This window comes from Elephas maximus, chromosome X (genome assembly GCF_024166365.1).
Source record: "Elephas maximus indicus isolate mEleMax1 chromosome X, mEleMax1 primary haplotype, whole genome shotgun sequence".
NCBI lineage: Eukaryota > Metazoa > Chordata > Mammalia > Proboscidea > Elephantidae > Elephas > Elephas maximus.
In genome coordinates this window covers 22262551-22284789 of record NC_064846.1, presented here as the reverse complement: position 1 = coordinate 22284789, position 22239 = coordinate 22262551, and the positions used below count along the sequence as shown (strand labels likewise).

The following is a 22239-nucleotide window of genomic DNA, read 5'->3' as shown; positions in this document are numbered from 1 at the left end:
ACAAATACATCTTAAAAAATTCACAGTTGGATTTTTTTTTCTCCTAAGCAGTTAGACTTTTAGGACAAGAAATCACTTTGAAATATGGTTAGACACTATACAAATATAACACATTACCATTATCATCATCATAACATTATTCTTTATGACTTCCCCATTCACTTTCAGATTGAATTATGATCAAAATAGGAATTTTCTTTCCGGTCTGAAAAAAAATGTGTTTTAGCCATTTAAAGCAACACAGATGAGAAAAGAGAAGCAATGTGGGTGTCTGGAGTCCAGTCAATTTTAACAACTCAAGTTAAACAGGTCAAACTGGTCTATCAATGAGAATTAGTTGTTTCCTCAATGGTATTTGTAAGAGAATAGAAAATGTTCACATACACCCATTTGAGGACCAAAGGTAGGAGAAAGGAATTGCAATGGTGATCTTTCTGACTCTGACTCTATATACCTATCTATGATCTGGTTTTAGTTTTTGTCACTGGAAGTTAAAGGAAAGGAAAAGAAGGAAACAATAGGGGGAAAAAAGGAACGGTGCATCAAAGGGGTTTGCACGCATATAAAACTTGGGGAGCAGAATTTAACCAGCATAAAGTGCTAGAATACTGCTCCCTTTCAAACACAAGTCCTGCCTATAGAGAAAATTCTGAATATAATCATTATAACAGACGTTTATTAAATGCCTGCCACACACATACAATTATATATAATACATAATTTTATATATATATGTGTGTGTATATATATATATATAAATATATATATATATAAAAAACTCATTGCCATCGAGTCAATTCCAACTCATAGTGACCCTATAGTACACAGTAAAACTGACTCCATTGGGTTTCCAAGGAGTGGCTGATGGATTTGAACTGCTGACCTTTCGGTTAGCAGCCATAGCTCATAACCATTGTGCCACCAGGGCTCACTCTCTACACACACACACACACACATAAAATAAATTTCTAATCCTTACAAAAACCTTACAAGGGAGGTTTTAATATCTCTATACACTATAGATGAGAGAACTAAAGCTCAAAGAGGTTAGATGATCTGCACAAGGTTATATACCTAGTAAGATCCAGAATTGAATTCCGATCCATCTGGATCCAAAGCCGTTATTCTTTCCACTATACCACTATAGTCTGCCACAGTATTAATACCAAACACCCAAAGTCTTTGCTAAAAGGACTTGTTATAAATATTTCTAGTGACTGATGGATCACATAGAAGCCCATGTCCCTTTTTTTGGAGCTCTTTTTCCAGGATGGTGTCCATTCATAGATCTTTGTCTGACCCTTCTTATGACTGCCACACCCTTGCTTGTCTTCACCTACTCAAACTCATTGTTGATAGCAGATCTTGACACCTGCCCCTCCCTGGAATCCTTCTTGCACTAGCCTGTCGCACCAGAGGCATAAGTAAGCCACCACAGAGCTGATGGGCAGCATCATTCTTTGGGCTTGTATTTTTATTGAACTACTTTCTAAGCTTGCACTACCTCTTCCCACCCAAGGAGGCTCTGAAAAAAGCAGATTAGACTTTTTTTTTTAAATCCCCATAGTCCTTAACAACTGGCTGAGGACACAGTAAAACAAAAACCAAACCCAGTGCCGTCGAGTCGATTCTGACTTGTAGCGAGCCTACAGGACAGAGGAGATCTGCCCCACCGGGGTTTCCAAGGAGCTCCTGGTGGATTCAAACTGCTGATCTTTTGGTTGGCAGCCATAGCTCTTAACCACTACACCACTAGAGCTTCTGAGTACAGAGTAGGTACTCCTTAAGGTTTGTTGACCAAAGAGAACTGTTGACACTACTCTTCATTAGGATTAGGGGTACAGTGATGGCCCCTGAGATTTTGGCTTCACCAGTGCGGGGGTCTAACCAGTTGAATGGAGCCACCCAGACATGTCTGATTTGAAATACTTTGGAGACATGCAGTCGAATACTGCCATTGTCCCCAGGTGAGGCAAACCATGCCCTATGTTTGCAGTAAGTGGTTTATACTGTTTGCGCTCTGAAGCCTTCAGAGATGCTTTTTCAAATCACCATAATGTATCTAGCAAGACTTTCTAGAACTTTGTGAGGTGATGTGTTCTCAGAAGGAATGGTCTTTATGCAGATACTGTCGTTACCATGTGCTCAGCAGCAGTATCAACTATTTATTAAGTGCTGACTGAGTGCAGAGCACTTTAATAGGCATGGAGGAACTACACCCAAGCAAGTTGTAAATATGTTCATAACGCAACTTGCAGTGAAATATGCTGCTATTAGAAAGCCCTTCCAAATATTTTCTAAAAAACACAAAAATGTCACTGCTGAACTTCATATTAAGAAATGAAATTGTGGCAGTATCTTAATATAGAAATCTCTGTCCTTACATAAGGATTTCAGTGTCACTAAGTTCTTCCTAACCTACAAACAGAAGTCAGTGGTGCTAAGGCCCTCCCATCCATGGATCATGAGGCAAGAATACTGTCACTCTGGCATATGGTGGTATTTTTGGAGGCATTTATTGTTGCCACAAAACAACCGCAAGCAGATGCTACTACTAACTTCTATTTGTGTCTTAGTTACTAAATGCCTTATGAGAAGAGAAAGTATATCTACAGGTCAAGAGACTTTGTGGGTGTCTCTGTGCATGGCAGTGAGTCAGAAGCTGGCAAGGGTGCAGTGAAGCAGGTCCTCTCCTATCTTGCTGGTGGCAGTGAAAATCAAAACATCTCCATTAGCAGGCAATTTGGAAGCATACATTAAAATGTGCATGTCCTTTGACCCAATAACCCCAGTATCTTACCAAAAAATTTAAAAAATGATTTAAGATCAGCAGAAAGTACTGTCTGATAAGATGTTGCTTTAATTATGATGGTAAAAATCTGAAGTCACTTGAATGTCTAGCAGAAGCAGGCTGATTAAATGAAGGATGATGAATACTTGATGAAATATTACGCAGCCATGAAAAAGGATTAATAGGAAGAGTTGTAGAAACATGGAGAAGTATTTCCAATACAGTCTTAACTTTAAGGATTAGGACTTACTTGTACACTTCCAATTATGTAAAAAGTCTGAGTGTGTTTTTCTGGACAAATACTAGAAGAGAACATGTAAAAATGAAAACAGTAGGTAGAGAGAAGTGGGACTGTGAGAATTCTTTTTCCCTTTATTTTCCGTCTATTCTTTAATACTGCAATATTGTCCTTATAATTTAAAAGTGGGATGAAAGAGGAGGGTTAGAAGTCCCTTTTAGCATAGGAAATCTTTGAAGAAAATGAACAATAGTTGCCTCTGCAAAAGCCCCAAGACTACAGTCTCAACAGTGGGAACCTTCCATCCTCACTTTTAGCCATTTCCATTTTTCTTGGCTATATCACATACCTGGTTAATGTGCTTCAGTTTGTCGATAATTTGACTGACCACCGGCTCAGGGCCCTTCATTTTCAGCTCATGGAGGTTGAACTGATTTTTCATTCCATTCCTTGCTGCCTTTTGGCTGTATCTGGAAAGGTGAAGGTAAACAAAATTCTGTCACAAGAGAGTCCCAAGCAAAGTGAAAGCTGACTGTACTTGGCACCAATGATCCAGCTGATGACAAGCCTTTTGAAACATGTGATAACCCCACAGGGGAAAAGCAGACCATTCCAGGTGGGTTCTATTTGCAGTGGAGACCATTCATTCAATAGTCAACAAATATTAAACATTTTTTTTTCTAGGTGTTAGTGATACAACAAGGAACAAGATAGGCAAGGTCTCTCCCCCTTGTGCTCTATCCAGTGGGGCGTCTAGAAGCAGAAAAGCCAATGACAATGCAGAGTGATAAGAGCTATGCTAGGGGAGGGTCAGGATCTTGGCCAGTGAAGCACACACAAATAACCTTAACCTCAGTGTACTTTCTATACATTGGGAGGAGAAAGGCTCTTATATGTTCTTTGCCTCCTCATTCTCTTCCTCCCACCACTTCCTGTACACTGTGGAGCTGGGGTTTTTTTTCAGAAGGCTTTCCCAAGCCATTTGCCACATAAATTATGCCTGTCAGCTTCCCTCTGTATTCTCCATGAGAAGAGAGAACACCAGCTCAAGGAAACGTTGTAATGTTCTCCCCCAGGATAAGCCACAGGCCTTACTTCAGAATTGAAGTTTCAAGTATCTATGGATAACCTCACCATCATGGGAAGGAGAAATATTTCCAATCTTGGGCAATTCTGCCTTTCACTATGGGGTTTTGCCAACTTTGACTGGGACAGAACTTTACGACTTTACCACAGAGGTGGTTTCTTTGTGGCACCCATGGTTCCAGACTGCTACGTTAGAGTTATTCCCCATCTTGCAAAGCAAAACGAGCAAACAAAAAACTAAAAGAAGAAACAAATGTAATTTATTTATTTCTCTTTCATCATGTAGAAATATCAGAACACTACTACCAAAGAGGAAAGTTTTTTTAGCTTTTTTTTGGGGGGGGGGAGGGGTCTCTCCTGATCCTGATAATGGAATGCTTCTTAAAGAAACAGAAGAGTCATAGGTCTTTTGCCCTCTCTTTATACAATTTTTGTTGTTTTTTGTTTGTTTGTTTTCAATTATAATAAGCTAGTCAGGGTTAACGGTGAGTTTGTATTTCTTTTATTCATATTTTTAAATTACAAAAATAATAATGCTTACTGTAAACAATTCAAACAATACAGAAATAAAACTTAAAGTAAAAGTTCCCCTATCATCCCTGTCCCTCCAAGAAATGGAGTGGTATGGCCATTTTGAATCAGACAATCATATGATCTACTATGCCAGGAATGACAAATTGAAGAAATATGGCATTGCATTCGTTGTCAAAAAGAACATTTCAAGATCTATCCTGAAGTACAACGCTGTCAGTGAGAGGATAATATCCATATGCCTACAAGGAAGACCAGTTACTAGGACTATTATTCAAATTTACTCACCAACCACTAAAGCCAAAGATGAAGAAATTGAAGATTTTTACCAACTTCTGTAATCTGAAATGGATCAAACATGCAATCAGGATGCATTGATAGTTGCTGATGATGGGAATGCAAAAGTTGGAAACAAAGAAGAAGGTTCGGGAAGTTGGAAAATATGCTATTGGAGATAGAAACAATGCTGGAGATAGCATGATAGACTTCTGCAAGACCAATGACTTATTCATTGTAAACACCTTTTTTTTCATAACATAACCAGTGACTATACACATGGACCTCAATGGATAGAAAACACAGGAATCAAATTGACTACATCTGTGGAAAGAGACAATGGAAAAGCTCAATATCACCAACCAGAATGAGGCCAAGGGCTGACTGTGGAATAGATCATCAACTGCTCATGTGCAAGTTCAAGTTGAAGCTGAAGAAAAATTTTAAAAGTCCACAAGAGCCAAAGTACAGCCTTGAGTATATCCCACCTGAATTTAGAGACCACCTCAAGAATAGGTTTGACAAACTGAACACTAATGACCAAAGACCAGAAGAGTTGTGGAATGACATCAAGGACATTATACATGAAGAAAGCAGGAAGTCATTAAAAAGACAGGAAAGAAAGAAAAGACCAAAATGGATGCCAGAAGAGACTTTGAAACTTGCTCTTGAACACAGAGTAGTGAAAGCAAATGGAAGAAACGATGAAGTAAAAGAGCTGAACAGAAGATGTCAAAGGACAACTTGAGGAGACAAAGTAAAATGTGCAAAGACCTGGAGTTAGAAAACCAAAAGGGAAGAACACACTCAGCATTTCTCAAGCTGAAAGAACTGAGGAAAAAATTCAAGTCTTGAGTTGCAATAATGAAGGATTCTATAGGTGTTTGCAGCAGTACATCGACAGAGAGCTGCCAGAAATTCATGACAGATTCAGAAGGTAGAACAAGGGATATCATTGCTGATGACAGATGGATTTTGGCTGAAAGTACAGAATACCAGAAAGATGTTTACTTTTGTGCTACTGACTATGCAAAGGCATTCAGTTGTGTGGATCAAAACAAATTATGGATAACATTGCAAAGAATTCCAGAACACTTAATTGTGTTCATGTGGAACCTATACATAGACCAAGAGGCAGTCATTTGAATAGAATAAGAGGACACTGAATGGCTCAAAATCAGAAAAAAGGTGTGTGTCAGGGTTGTGTCCTTTCATCATACTGATCCAATCTGTATGTTGAGCAAATAATCCAAGAAGCTGGAGTATATGAAGAAGAATGTGGCAATGGGATTGCAGGAGGACTCATTAACACCCTGTGATATGCGAATGACACAACCTTGCTTGCTAAAAGCAAAGAGATCATTAAGCACCTACTGATGAAGATCAAAGACCACAGCCTCAGTACGGATTACATTTCAACATAAAGAAAACAAAAATCCTTGCAACTGGACCAATAAACAACACCATGATAAACGAAGAAAAGACCGATGTTGCCAAGGATTTCATTTTACTTGGATCCACAATCAACGCCCATGGAAGCAGCAGTCAAGGAATTTGCATTAGCCAAATCTGCTGCAAAGGACCTCTTCAAAGTGCTAAAAAGCAAAGATGTCACCTTGAAGGGTAAGGTGCACCTGACCCAACCTTGGTATTTTCAATCCCTTCATATGCATGCGAAATCTGGACAACAAATAATGAACATTTAAAAAGAATTGATGCCTTTGAATTATGGTGTTGACAAAGAATATTGAATATACCATGGACTGCCAGAAGAACCAACAAATGTGTCTTGAAGAAGTACAGCCGGAATGCTCCTTAGAAGCAAGGATGGTGAGACTTAGTCTCATGTAGTTTGAACAGAACATGCTATCAGGAGGGACCGGTCTGTAGAGAACATCATGCTTTGTCAGCTGGAGGGTCAGTGAAAGAAATGAAGACCCTCAGCAAGATGGATTGACACAGTGGCTGCAATTATGGGCTCAAACATAACAATGATTGTGAGGATGGCACAGGACCAGACAGTGTTTTGTTCTGGTGTACATCAGGTTACTATGAGTTGAAATCAACTTGATGACACCTAACAACAACGACAACTTATATGAAATAACAGTAACAGGCAAATGTTTAGAGACCAAAGTTTATTTGTGTCTACCAGGGACAGGTGGGAGGGAGGAGGAAAGGGAGAGTTAGAAAGCAGTAAGCTCCTGTTTATGGAGATGGGATATTTGGCAACAGATATCCATAATGGTTGGAAACCCTGGTGGCGTAGTGGTTAAGTGCTATGGCTGCTAACCAAAAGGTTGGCAGTTTGAATCCACCAGGCGCTCCTTGGAAACTCTATGGGGCAGTTCTACTCTGTCCTGTAGGGTTGCTATGAGTCGGAATCGACTCGACGGCAGTGGGTTATCCATAATGGTTACATAACATAATACATGTAACAGGTGTCACTAAATTGTACACGTGAAAAATGTCAAATTGGCAAATGTTGTGTTGTATATATATTCACAACAATAAAAATAAATAAGAAAAAAATTAATTAGTGAATACATAGATCACAACCATCAAATATTAATTGGATTGGGGCTGTTTAAAAGAAACGTAAAGAAATATTCTTCCCTGGAGGGAATCTACTCGCTTGCTAGCCTTGTGTTTCAGATTCATATAATGTTGTCTAACCATCATGCACTTTCAGATGATACATACCACTGACTCTGTCTTCTCTTCTCTACTCCCACCGATGCCAGAAACAGAGATCCTATCGACAGTTCAAGAGGTAAGGCTCATTTTAAATCTTCTGACATGAACTTCAGGAATTAGTCCATAGAGACATTTCCTTGAATATACCATGGACTGCCAGAAGAACCAACAAATGTGTCTTGCTCATATCAAAGCTTGCCGGCCACTTTTTATGCCAGCTCCTACAAAACAAACGTCTTCCTGAAGCTGATTATCCTCACTGGAAGAGCTTAAAGGCATCTTGCCCACTTAGCGATTTCGCCCTGTACTCCCTCTTCCAAGTCATTTATAAATATGAAATCAAGTTAGTTCCACAGTTGATCCCTGCAGCCCCACTTGACTATTTTCTGCCATTCAAAAAGGTGCCCCCTTAGCTTGATTCTTTGTTTCTTATCTCCAAGCCATGGATAAGGAGCCAGGACTAAACACTGCTCCCCAATTCCATGGTGACTCAATTTTTTAAAAACAGCTTTTGGTTTAAAAGCTTGCCAAAGCTTTTTGAAAGTCAAAATAGATCCACTGTTCCGCTCTATACATATGCTATTTAAATCCTCAAAGAACTCTAGTAAATTAAGCATGGTTTCTGGTTACAAAAGTTTGGGGGAAGAGCTAGCCCATGGCTTAGACCAAAAACTTGCGTTTATTTCATTTACTCTGCAAAGCAGAAACCAAAAGTACTAGTCCAGTTTATGACTCTAGTTGATAAAATTTAGCGGCATTATTTTAAAACTTCCTGTGTTTCTTGCACTCTCTCTTTAGGTGTCTCAATACCTCTACTTCAACCCCCAGTATCTTTTTTCTGTTTCTCACCTCTCCATTTTCGCCTTAAAGCTGCCATCAGGTCAATTCCTACTCATGGCAACCCCATGTTTGTCACAGTCGAACCATGCTTGATAGGGTTTTCGATGGCTGAATTTTCAGAAGTAGATCACTAGGCCTTTCTTCTGAGGCACCTCTGGGTAGACTTGAATTTCTAACCCTTCAGTTAGCAGCAGAGTGTGTTAACCATTTGCATCAAGATATAGAGCCGAATTTTGAAAGCAATGACTGTTATGATGGACCACAATGCAGACATTAAAAAGAACAAAGTGAGATCTATATCATTGATATGGAATCATGTCCAAGACACAGTGTAGCAGACAGAAGTAGAAGAATGGAATGTACAGTATGAGTCCACTTGTAAAAACGAGTCCCCATATGCGTTTCTCTCATATCCTTTTCTATCTTTTCAAGTACGCACAGAAAATTTTGAGATGGGTACATAAGAGAATGGTAGCAGCAGTTACTTCTGGTGAGTGGGAATGGCGGGGGGAATGTTGGTAGGCCCCTGGTTGGTGCAAAGAGTTAATGCCTTCGTCTTCTAAACATGGAAGAAAGGCCTGGTAATCTAATTTTGTAAGATTACAGCCATTGAAAACCCTATGGACTACCCCTCAAGTGTGGGCTAATCTTATAATGGGTTTTGACCAATGGAACGTGGTGAAAGAGATAATGTGGCAGTTTCAGCTTAGGGCTTAGGTTTGCTTCCATTTTTCTCTAGGGACCCTGCCCAGCTGCCAAGAAAACAAACCTCAGCTAACCTGCTGGAGGATGTGGAATCTTAGTCTAGCCAACCCTCAGCCAACCTTGCACCTGACTAAAGAACTGCCCAGCTGAGCACAACCCAAATAGACAACCTATAGAATTGTGACCTAAATAAAATACATGCTGTTTTAAGAAAAAAAAAGAAAGAACGAAAAGAAAACTCTATGGAGCGCACGTCTACTCTGTAACACATGGGGTCACCAGGAGTCACAATTGACTTGACAGCAATGGGTTCTTTTAGTTGGAAGAGTTTTACTTTCTTCTTTTATATCCCTCTGTATCTTTTATTTGGTTTATGTTTTTTATTTATATCCCTCTATTTTCGGTATACCATTAATTAATTAATTATATCTTTTACAGGAGCCCTGATGGCACAGTGGCTAAGAGTTCGGCTGCTCACCAAAAGGTCAGCAGTTCAAATCCACCAGCTGCTTCTTGGAAACCCTACAGGGCAGTTCTACTCTGTCCCATAGGGTCACCATGAGTTGGAATCAACTCAACAGCAACGGGTTTGGTTTGTTTGTTTGTTTTTTTAGGCACCTGTTATGGATTGAATTGTGTCACCCCCCCCAAAAAAAATGTGTTGTAAATCCTATTATTTCAAGAGCTTGGCTGCTAAACCAAAAGGTCAGCAGATCAAATCCACCAGCCACTCCTGGAATCCCTATGGGGCAGTTCTAGTCTGTTCTATTAGGTTGCTATGAGTTGGAATAGACTCAATGGCAAGGGGCCGTATCTTTTACAAGGAGCCCTGGTGGCGCAAATGATTAAGTGCTTGATTGCTAACTGAAAGGTTGGCAGTTCAAACCCACTGAGCAGCTCTTCAGCACAAAGACCTGGTGATCTGCTTCTGTAAAGATTACAGCCAAGAAAACTTTACAGGGCAGTTCTACTCTGTCACATGGGGTTGCAATGAGTAGGAATTGACTCCATGGCACCTAACAACAACAACAACAACGTATCTTTCACTTTTTTTATCGTTAGCATTTTTTACCTTTATAATTTATAGTGAGTGGAATTTGATATAGCGTCTAAATTTTTCAAGGGCAAAAGATAAAATAAACCAAAGCATAAAAAGAAAAGTAGGGCTAACCGATGTACATATCTCAGGGCCATTAGGAAGTCCTTGTTGTTAGTAAGAGTAATGCTGGCCAGCACCAGAGCCCTGGCTTAGAGGTGATTTCTCAGGACAGACACATCTTTGGGCCAATATCCACTTTGTCACTCTTGAGTTCCTTCAAACCTCAAGTGGTTTATCCTCAGGCCTCAAATTCTACTTTGGTCAGTTAAACATAGCCGATATGTTTTCCAAGGAGCCCTGGTGGCACAACAGTTAAGTGCTCAGCTGCTAACTAAAAAGTTGGCGTTCGAACCCACCCAGAGCCTCTGAGGGAAAAAGACCTGGTGATCTGTTTCTGTAAAGATTATAGCCTAGAAAACCCTGTGGGACAGTTCTACACTGTCACATGGGGTCACTGTGAGTTGGAAATTGACTCAACAGCACCTAATAACAACCTATGTTTTCCATTTTTCAAAGAGGTTAACTCTAAACAGCCTATTTCAAAAGGGCAGTTTATCAATTACCAAAAACCAAACCTAACCCATTGCCATTAAGTTGATTCCGACTCATAGCGACCCTATAGGACAGAGTAGAACTGCCCCATAGAGTTTCCAAGGAGCACCTGGTGGATTCGAACTGCCAGCCTTTACGGTTAGCAGCCAGTAACTCTTAACCACTACGCCAGCACAGTTTCCAAATATCGGTTAGGTATGTGAGTATGAATGCACGTGATTATGTACCTCTTCTAAGACAGATTTGTTCATTCTTTTGGCAGTCCAAGAAAATCCTATGGGGCAATTCTACTCAGTCACATGGGGTTGCTATTATTATCAGCCTATTTTTTGCAGACGTGGCAACTGAGATACAGAGAAGTTAAATTGTTTGCCCAAGGTCACACAGCTAGTCAGTAGCAGAGCTAGAGTTTGATATGTGTGGGCTCTCTCCAGCTGCCCAAGTTCTTAATCGCTATGCTAACACTGCTGCCTTAGAAATAAATGAGGCTGGCTAAATATTTGACATGTCCTCACTACCAGCTCCACTGTAAGAGAGTTCCTTGTAATGGTCTACATAAGCTTTCCAACAGTGCCTGCAGCAACAACTCTCTTTACCCACTCAGCAGATTCCTGGGCTTGCCCTTTAAAAGCCCTTGAGGGGAGCCCTGTGTATGAAGTTTCTTCTCCCAAACACATCCGACAGTATCACTGTTCAGTGAAATACTTGCTTTCTTGGGAGATAAGCTGTTGAAGTTAGAGAAATAAACAATTCATCACCAGTACCACTTTGCCACTCCATGTACAGCAAAGGTGATCTGAAATCTCTAAGGGCAGTAGGGAGGAGCCCTGGTGGCACCGTGGTTAAGTGCTTGGCTGCGAACTGAAAGGTCAGCACTTTGAACTCACCAGCCGCCCTACCGAAGAAAGGTGTGGCAGTCTGCTCCCATAAAAATGTACAGCCTTGGAAACGCTACAGGGCAGTTCTACTCTGCTCCATAGGCTCACTCAGCTATGAGTTGGCATTGACACAATGGCAATGGGTTTGGTTTTGGTTTCAGGGCAATAGGAAAACGAATGCAGGGGAGTTCCGCGCTCACATGCCTTTGTCACCTTGGCTACAGCAACGTGACCTATATGATGTGCTCCTGGGGAATTTCATGTAACATGTGCGCTGTGAGCTTCAAGGCCAGAGGGATTCGGTTAAGTGTGTCTCTGTAGCTTTGTGTTAATTAATTAAGCCAGCTTCTCGTTTCCACAGGCTCCCTCGGTACCACTGGTTTACATGGTTCCCAACAGGCCTGGACTGAGGATGACCCATCACAGCCACAATTCTCCTCATTTGCAGAGTGCGTCAGGGATGGGGACACTGTCGGTCACGGTGGTCATCTACTTGGTGACACTCATCTGTAATTAAACTAACTACCCTGCTTCCTGAATATGGCTTCTTTCCAGAAGCTTTCACGTGGTTCTGGCAACGAAGACTAGCCAGTTGAAGGAGGGAAAATAAATGGATAAAAGTTCCTCCTCCAAAATAGAATGTTCTCTTCAGTGGAATGTTATGCCTGGCGTGAGAAGTTTCACCTTTACGCATTACAGGGGGAGTCTTCCCATTTCTGCACCCAGTTTGGTGTCTGTTTAGCATAAAAATGACTGCTATAATGCTAAAAAAAACCTGTCTGTGAAGTGAAAAGGGGCAAATGCTTCAGTTCAGGCAGACTGGGCAGGGGTTGGGGGGCAGGGCATGGGGGGATGTGCAAACGGGAGGGGACCCGTGCAAAAGCCATAAAGAGAAAAGGAACCTAATTAAAACAGGACATCTGGGCATGCTTGTCTTGGGACAGTTGAAGCAAAGAGAGCACTTGTAGAAGAGAAATAGAGTCAAACAAGCGGAAAATGGGCGCTCTTTTCTTCCCATGTCGGTGCTGGCTGGGGCTGCAATGGTGTAGTGGAAAGAAATCAGCGAATTCAACTGCAGAGCATTCGAAATGGAAACGCCCTTCAGAGATCACCTAGTCTAATCCACTCACTGCACTCACTGTATAGATGAAGAAACTGAGACCCAGGGAGGGACTTTTCTAACAACACACATTGCTGGTACCATGACTCCCACAGTTACAAGAAATTCTTTTCTTTAAGAGGTCCCTCAAATGCACATTGCTGATTTTTTCCCCCCAAAACTGCTGGAACTGATTTAGGCCAGGGAAGCTGCTAAAAAATTCACTTTCTTTCTTCCCCTTGGCACTAAATGGTGACGTGTTCGAGAACAAGTCTTAAAAGGACTGATCCTCCCCTTCCCCCAAACACTTGCTTTCACAAAAGTTTAATTTGCAGCCCTGTTAGACTTCTACAAATAAGTTACAGATCTCACATTCTCATAGCGCCATCTTATGGAAAAACTGCAGTACTGCATGTGCCCCCAACCCAAACTGAGTGATTTATCAACTTGTTTCCTTGGAAAGTCCTCTGGCAGCAATAAACACTGTGGAAAAACGGGATAATTTAAAGAGCATAGACAGCTTTAAAAACAAACTAGAACACAGGGGAGGGAAAAAAAATCTTATTAAGAGGCCGAAGAAAATGTTCTTTTTGTGATCCAAGAGGCAGTATGAATTTACAGAAACACACAGGAAAAGAGAGCAAAGGTGAAACCAGCTGAGTTTTGTAAATGTGATCAATGAAGATAGCAACAAGTTGCTTCTTATTTGTTTATGAGCATAGTTAAAGAAAATTCGTTTTTCCTAATTGTTGGCACAGCAGTGTCACTTGAGAACAAATTGTAAGCCGGAGCATGCTAGAAAGATATATCCACCGTACTCCAAGAAGTACCTGTATTCTCTAACAGCAGCCTTTCAGAAATTACAAATAGATGTCAGCAAAGAAGAAGCAAAAGCTAGGGAGGAAAGCAAGGGATGGAAACACATTCTAACTGGCTAGTGGGCATTAGTTATGGAAGGGAATAACCACATTCGGATCCATTTTTAGCCTGTTTTCAAACCTTCCTGTAAGCAGGGACTAAAAAGCTGGTTTTGGAACATAATCAAGAAGCCATTTTAACCCAGAGAAGCAAAGAATATTTTCCAGATGGTGAGGAAAGCGTGAGAAGTTGATAGCACTGGCCACAGGGAGAAGAGAGTTTGGGGGAAGGGGGCGCGAAGGTAGTAGAGAGAACAATGCCTGAGATGTGTGACCACCTGAGTGCTGGTCTGAGGCAACAAGAAGTACACTCCATAGAAGAGCCTGGAGGTAAATAGAGAGAAAGGTAAACCAGGAAAGCAGGAGCGATTCTTATGAGAATTGCAGGCCATGCAGAGGCTGATGTGTGGGAAAACTGTCTCCTGGGCTCTGTGAGCCCTGGCTCCGGGCAGTTAGGACTCTAAGCAAAGGCAGACAGGCCAGCAAAGGGCTCCCTGATGGGTCGCCCCAGGAGGAACATGCAAATGAGGAGAGGACAGGGGGCCCAGTTTAACTCTTACAGAAACGGAGAAAAACATGATGAAATTCAAAGCTAACCGAAGAGGAAGGGGTGCAACAGAGCAAGGAATGTGATAGGGATTTATTATCTAATCACCCCCAAATTCATCTACTAAGGGCTCCTAGCTCAGAGAGCTATGACCAGATGTTTCTTAACTCACTGAAGTTAAACCAAAAGGAAACGGTGGAAACCTATTTTTAAGTTAGGTTTTTTGTTTTTTTAAGTTAGAATTTAACTCACAAAAATATCAGAGCTGGAGAGGACCATAGCAGTTACTTAGTCCAATGGCCTACTATTACAAACAAACTGAGGCTCAGAGAGGCCACCAGCAGCCATTCCAATTATTGTTGTCACCACTCCTGGTACACTGCAGATGGAGCTTTAACTCCCCTCAAAGAAAAAGGGGGCAGGGAACTGGCCACATAGCTCAATGAATGGCCTATGAGGGCATCGTCTTCAGGTCACTGAGGTCCCACATAATGATCAATAATTATTTTTTTAAAGGTTAAACTCAGTTTGGGGTACACAGTTTACCGAGACAGCCAGAACATAATGTGTTTTAGAAAGGCTGTGTCATGCAATGGAAAGAGCACTGGACTTGGAGTCAGGGACACAGGTTCAAAAGCTGGTTTCGCCACTTTCTGTGTGACTTTTGATAAAGTAATTAAACTTGCTAGCTTGAGTTTCTGTATCTGTAAAGTGGGAATAATGCCACCTGCATTGTTTTGAGGATGGTTGGCTATAATGAATGATAGTAAATTGAGATGACATGGGCAATGCACTTAGAACAGTGCCTGGTGCACAGAAAGTTCTAAAGTCAACCGTTAGTATCATGTGAAAGCACCTAACACAGTGCTTGACATGCAGTAGGTGTCAATAAATGTTACCTGAAAAGAATTTCTAAGACAGGATGACTAAATCTTGCAATGAGTACCTAGGGGAAGCTTAGAATCCCACTTATCTGCTCATGGAAAGAATTTAAGAAACGAGAGTTTCAGTTGTCTTAAGTATCATCCTAGGTTAGCAGGGATTGAGGAAGGGGTGGGAATGGTCTAGGATTTGGGACAAAGGGCAAGGAAAAGAATCACTGGAGCTTTCTTTGGTACAGGCAGCCCCTGGCTGGAACAGGTGCATACGGTTCTTATTTAGCCTTACTTTAGTGCAATGGTTTAGCGCTTGGCTGCAAATAGAAAGGTCGGTGGTTTGAACCCACGTGCCACTCCGTGGGAGAAAAGACCTGGTGATCTGCTTCCGAAAAGATTAAAAAAGAAAAAGATTACAGCCTTGAAAACCCTATGGGGCAGTTCTACCCTAGCCTATAGGGTCACTATGAGTCGGAATTGACTTGACGGCAATAGTTTTGGAGGGGGGTTAGTGCAAGAAAAGGCTTGAAGCCTTTACAATGATTTAAAAGCTGTGCGCGCAGCCAGGGAAGAAGGTGATTGTGATGACAAATTTATTGATGTTGGGGTTGGTTCAGTTGTTTCAAAGTGAGGGCAAATTTACATAACATTAAAGGGCAAGTACGAGGTGTCCATAAGTCCAGCGTTCGTAACCTGGGGACTTACTGTATTTTGACTGAGCAAGGACACGTCAGTAGCTACCACTGAGTATTTTGGCCGAACAGAAGGGAACTCTTCAGCAGGGACACCCTGGCAAAGTTTCTAGGAGACAGAGCATCTGAGGGGGGAATTTATTGGGCAGTACTTCAAAGTCTCTGAAATGATCCACAGGCTTTTCAATGGCTGATTTTTCAGAAGTAGATTGCCAGGTCTTTCTTCTGAGGCACCTCTGGGTAGCCTCCAACCTTTCAGTTAGCAGCCGAGCACAACGTTAACTGTTCATGCTACTCAGGGACTATGTAAGTACAGACATATTTTTCTATTGCGGTAAAATATACACAGCATAAAATTTGCCGTTAGCCACTTTCGAGTATGTAATCCAGCAGCAACAAAAATTAATTTTAATCCATGGAGGAAGCAATCACTCACCTGTGGCCCAGGGCAGCCAGCCAAGATTCCCCAGTGACCACCTTAGGGTATCAGTAGCCTGCTCCCCTCTACCCTCCCATACATTTCATATTCCTCCTCTCAGTGATAGAAAATATTGTGCCTACACTTTGCATAACTTTCACAGGTCATGAATTAGATGGTGCTTGAAAACACTCACTTTTTCAAATCTCTCTCTTCAGAACACTGCTTTGTTTGCCTGCAGGGCCCACAACACACATCTAATCTTTAACATAGTGATCTTCAAAATGAAGAACGGTACCCTCAAAGTCCACCTCCAATCTCACTCCACTGACTCAAGACCAATATGTGAAACAGGCAAGTCTGAGTTAGGGAAAAGTGTGATTTGTGGAATTTTTCTTGTGTCACATTTCAAGTATATGTGGTGACACAAAGGAAAGGCTCTTAAATGTTGCTTTCAGTGCCCTGCTGGACCTTATTTAATGAACTGCTAGAGAGCATGAGAAGGGGAGCTGCGGAAATGAACAAACCTGTTCATTCTGGTTCAAACCCCTACTGAGAATTTGCATTTTCAACAAGTTTCTAGAAAGTTATACTTAAGAATCACCTGGAGATCTTGTTAAAGTGTAGATTCCGATTCAGTATATCTGAGGTGGACATGCAAATTCTCAGTAGGGAGCTTGTTAGAAATGGCAATTATTAGCAGGGGTGTGAATCAGAACCCTGTTCGAAGTCCAGCATTTCTGCCACCACTTTGCTGTCAGCTCCTCTTCTGTGAGCTCCAATCATTTCACTCGCAGTCTCAAAACTGGCACCCTGCAGGATTAGGCCTCTCCAGAGTCTTTGCCAATGGTGACAAGGGCAGGAAGGTGATAGCTCAGCAGGCTGACCTGTCACTCCTCAGGCTCCGGAATGAGTCTTGCTCCTTTAAGCCAGTATTTCATGTTTGGGAATGAGCCCCATGTGTCAAGCCATGACATGTCTCCCTGGGCTAGTGACCTGCGCTATGTCCTGGTTTCCTCATTTGTATTCATTTCTGGGGTCTACCACCTCACACAGTGCCTGGCACACAGTAAAAAAAAAAAAAAAAAAAAGCCAAACCAAACCCAATGCCATCTAGTTGATTCCAACTCATAGCAACCACGTAGGACAGGGTAGAACTGCCCCATAAGGTTTCCAAGGAGTGCCTGGTGGATTTGAACGGCTGACCTTTTGGTTAGCAGCCATAGCTCTTTACTACTGTACCACCAGGGCTCCTGGCACACAGTAGGCAGTCAATAAATGTCTGCTGAACTGAACTGAGACTGAAGTCCTCACCCAAACCTCAGCTTATGTGGCAGAGTCTCTGACCTACTCTGCTCAGCCTCTGTCAGCCTGTGCCCCAAATCCACAGCCACTGACTGAGGATCTGACTCACACTGGACTTTTAATCTGCCCTCTGCTTGTGAAACCTGCTATGACCTATCCACCAGATCGGACCACTTTAGAAAGCAACGCTCACCTAGAGAATGCCAGAGTTCCTTCCCTATGCCCATTGAATGCCATCATTCAGGTGGTGGGACACCTCCCATTCAGGACAGCCAGTCCAAGCCCCACTCCTTCAAGGCTTCTGCCCCTTCTGCACCACCTAATCACTGAGCTCCTACCCTGAGCCCACCCAAGACATAAACTTGCTAGCAATATCAACTTACTTTACAAATTCTTTTCTCACAGCGTAAACTTCAGCCCACTTCTAGTTCTGAATTAATAAGATTTTAGTGTTGTGAACAGAAATCTCCTGACATACCTGTTACATGTACTATAGCTCAAGGCAATGACCTGGAGAGTCTCAAATTTGGAAGTGAAGTCTCCAGGCTCTCAGTCTTTCTTGGGTCTGAGTAAGGATTTTCTGTGTTCCATCAGTGACAGGGCCAGCAGGGAACAAATGCTGCCTGTTCGAAATTCCTGTCAAGCACCTACATAGCTACAAACCCTAGCAGTTTGAGGTCCTGAATTTTCCAGTGTCCTGGCTCACTGTCCCCAGTTTGGAATTCATGGACTGGATCCTGGTTTTGGCTTTGGCAAACGTGGGCCTCAGAAAACAGAACATTTCACTGGTTACTGTGTTGGATTCCCACTGCACACCTGTGGCTGAGAATGTGTAGCTCTACTACTTCATGACCCATCTACTGAGATGACGCCCTGTGTCACAATACCCGGAGTGCTGGGATCGAGGGCTGTGGTGGCTGAGGGGAGGGGGCAGGGCCTAGTGAGAGGAAGGTAGCTTCTTATAAGACTTGTCCAAGAACACTGGAAGGTCTTGTCTGCAGAAAATGGAACTGCTGCTTCTGTCATCTTTTAAGTCATTTCCAGAACCCATGAATCAAGGCTGAAGTCAGAACTCTGAGGCAACAAAAGGAAACAAGCTGAGCCACGTCTTTGCCTGGTGGAAGGCAGTGACAATGGTAGCCATGGGCAGAGTAGCTAACACAGACACTAGCTCACAGGAAGTAGTCTACCATTGCCCAGGGGTTAACTCAATGGCTTGAGAATTTAGGAAAACATAACTAATTCAGAATAGCTCTGCCCTCCACAGGCCCAAGTCTGGCACTGCCACTTTCTAGTTGCCAGCAATAAAATGAAACTACAGACAAAGGAAGGGAAGGAAAGGTGAACCGAAGTGTAAACCACCCCCACTGTAACTGCCCCAGAAGCTGCAGGTGCCCTCAGCTACTTGCCTCTTTGCACCTGCACTCCTTCCAGAACAAGCGGCCGATTGTGTGAGGCTGTATGCATGGCAAACATGAAATGACTCTCCTGATCATAAAGTGGATGGGGTTCCAGGAAAACTTTACTAAGCCAAATAAAAGTGATTGTAAAGCACTTGGTAAAATCTAAACTGCTACATAAATACTTAATAGAAGTCCACAGCCATGCGCAGAAGGACAACTAGGTCAAAAATTACCCAAGCTCTCCAGCCTGGAGGGTCTTGGAAAGAGTGAAAATTGTCTCCCTGGCTCTGATTTTCTCAGCCACTTTGTATTCCTCTGCTCTTACCTGACCTTCAGCCCTTGGCACTTCTCTAGATGTATCTCTCTCCTCACTGATATAGCTCTGTGGTTCAAGGGCTTCTAATTTTCTTTCTGGGTTGTGGTGTCAAACAGTATTTGGAGCACTAGACACTGAATTCCATGTTGTTTGTTCAGAAGCCCCATTGGGGTTATGTGGTGCTGGGGAGAGACATTTCTTTTAAGGTTTAATTATGTGACTCTCACCCCAAACTCTCCAACAGCAGAAACAGAGAACAACTCTGACAACATCTCTAATGGCCAACCTATATGCTACCCAGTAGGCCCAAAGAGACCTGGAGGAGTCAAATGAAGAGCTCACTGCTGTCCTAATGAGAATGAATACAGCCAGGGGCTCCTTCTGAAATCACTTTCACTTGGTCTATTTGGGAAACTATCAGGGAAAGAACTGGAAATTCAAAGTCATCAAGGTGGCTTTATGACATTCCTCCTCCTTTCAGATCCCCCCTAAAAAAAAAAATCCTTGTCATAAGATCGCATGTTCTGTTAGAGCTGGAAAGAACTTTAGAGAGCACTTTGTTCAGCTCCTTTATTTTATAAATGAAAGAAATGGCTGAAGGGCAGTGACTTGTCCAAGGTCATGTAGAGCTAGGACCCAGGGTGGACTCCCAGCCCAGGGCTATAGGATCTCTTCTTGCCTGGGCTCTCAAGCTGCACAGGGGATGAGCAGGTAAGAGCTTTGGTTATAAGAGCCTTGCATGTACAGGATTTTGTGTAGAGGGCTAGTGTCACACTAGGGTAAAGGTCATTTCCTAGCAAAGGGTTGGAGGCACTCTAAGGGGAGGAGCTCCTTCTCCCTGGGCATGCTACCTTACAGCCTTGAGAAGAAATGAGATCAGAGAAGCATGGTAAAAGGTGGGAAAGGGCCTGCCACTCTAAGTGGGCCTGGACAGAGGAGGAAATCAAAGAAAAGACAGGATTTGGGAAGACCTTGGCAACAGGTCAGAGAAAAGCTGGACAGAACACCCATCCCAGGTGTGCTGGATCGGGGGGTAAAGTGAGCTTAGGCCAGGGTTTCTGTCAAGAACAGGAAGCAGGTAGGAGGGCTCTAAACCCATGAAGGGAGAGAAGCCAGGCATTTGCCAGGCAGTGCAGGGCAGTGGTTAAGGGCGTGTCCTGGCTGGGCTGGCATTCCAGCTCCCTCACTTACTAGGGCTGTGGCCTTTGGTAATTTATTCAACCGCATCAGTACAATGGGGCTAATAATGTCCACCTCATATGGCTGTTGTGAGAATGACTCTAGTTAATGCACACAAAGTAACTAGCACCATGCCTGACCCGTGGTAAGCACCATGGAAGGGTTACATAGTTTCATCATTAACCCTCTCTGTTTCAGTCCTGCTTTCTAAAGCACTGGGAGTTTCAATGCAACCTTAGATGGGATCTAGGAGCGGGGACAAAGGGAGTAGAGAGGCGATGAGAATACTTCAGGGAGCAATAGGTAAGAGAAGTTAGAAAGTGAAGCTGGAATAACCAATGGAATGGGTAAGCTGCAGCTTCCCAGCTCCCTTCCATTCTGCCAACTGAAACCCTTCCACAGCTGCATCTTTTCTCCATATTTGGTAGCTGTTACTTGCATTAGGTAAGGGGATGCAGTGGTTAAGCGCTTGGCTGCTAACCAAAAGGTTGGCAGTTTGAACCCATCAGCACCTCCATGGGAGAAAAGATCTGGCTATCTGTTCCCATAAAGATTATAGCCTTGGAAACCCTATGGGGCAGTTCTGCTCTGTCCTATAGGGCTGCTATGAGCCAGAATTGACTCAAGTGGCACACAACAACAACAGACGCATAGGTAGGAGTGCCTGGGTGGCACAAATGGTTACTGCACTTTGCTGCTAACCTAAAGTTTGGAGGTTCAAATCCACCCAGAGGCACCTCCGAAGAAAGGCCTGGTGATCTACTTCTGAAAACTCAGCCATCGAAAACCCCAGGGAGCACAATTCTACTCTGACACACATGGGGTCACCATGAGTCGGCACTGACTCGATGGCAACTGGTTACTGGTTTCGATGCATAGGTCTCAATGAGATTATCAACCATCCTTGTTTTCCTAGGCCTGAGGGGTTTCCTGGGACTCTGGGCCTTCTGTGCTAACACTGGGAACACCCCAGGTAAACTGGGACGAGTCGATCACTCTGGGACCCAGAGGGTGCTTTTAAATTTGGGGGTGATAATTTATCATTTAGCACTGCTGCTAGATGCCATCCACTGGGATTCGGAAAAGCTGGGTTATCCAGAACCATGTATCAGGATTTTTAATGGAACTTTCTTCATGTATATGAAGAAAAAAACAAGAGTTCCTTAAATCAATGGGTTTCACCAGGGGAACACTAGCCAATTTGAGGATGACAGTCTTTAGCAGGACATTCACAAGGCAACAGCCTCATTACCAATGAGTCTTATTTGTTTGATTTTATTCTTTGACACATGCTATCTTTCTCCAAGTTCTATTCTCAGCACTTTCGTTAGTATATGTACTTGAAAGTAATATACTGCATTTACTTTAAAATGGTCTGTCACTGAGACTTTTCATTAATTTAAAATGATGCTCCCAATCTCTCAAATTATTTCCTTATCCAGGACCTACTGGTTTATTTAGCACCATGGGCCAACTTGTTTAAAAATAGAATTTGTGGGGATAGACGGATTTGCTTAAAGGAAAATAAACAAATAAATATTTCTGGAGAGATGCAGAGAGAGAGACCCTGCGGAAGCTGCTAAAGCACCTGTGTTGGTACAAGAAGCCCAGTAATGCTGTGCTGATTAGCCAGTGTATTCAGGGGAGATGTTGCCCCCATATCTAGCCTATTCTTCTACATTAAAAAAAAAACCAGTGCCATCGAGTCGATTCCGACTCATAGCGACCTAATAAATGGAGGTTGCTTTATAAATTTCAAAGATATTCCACACACATTTTCTTATTAGAGGTTCAC

The 22239-nt window shown here is 42.6% G+C and overlaps 1 protein-coding gene across 1 annotated transcript in view; it reads right to left on the bottom strand.

The window, feature by feature from the left end:
* GPC3 (glypican 3) overlaps positions 1–22239 on the bottom strand; it is a 490898-nt gene that overhangs the window by 114528 nt on the left and 354131 nt on the right. Inside the window, exon 6 of the mRNA XM_049873139.1 lies at positions 3379–3499. Within this exon, the coding sequence (XP_049729096.1) occupies positions 3379–3499 (121 nt within the window). The remainder of the gene's footprint in view (positions 1–3378; positions 3500–22239) is intronic.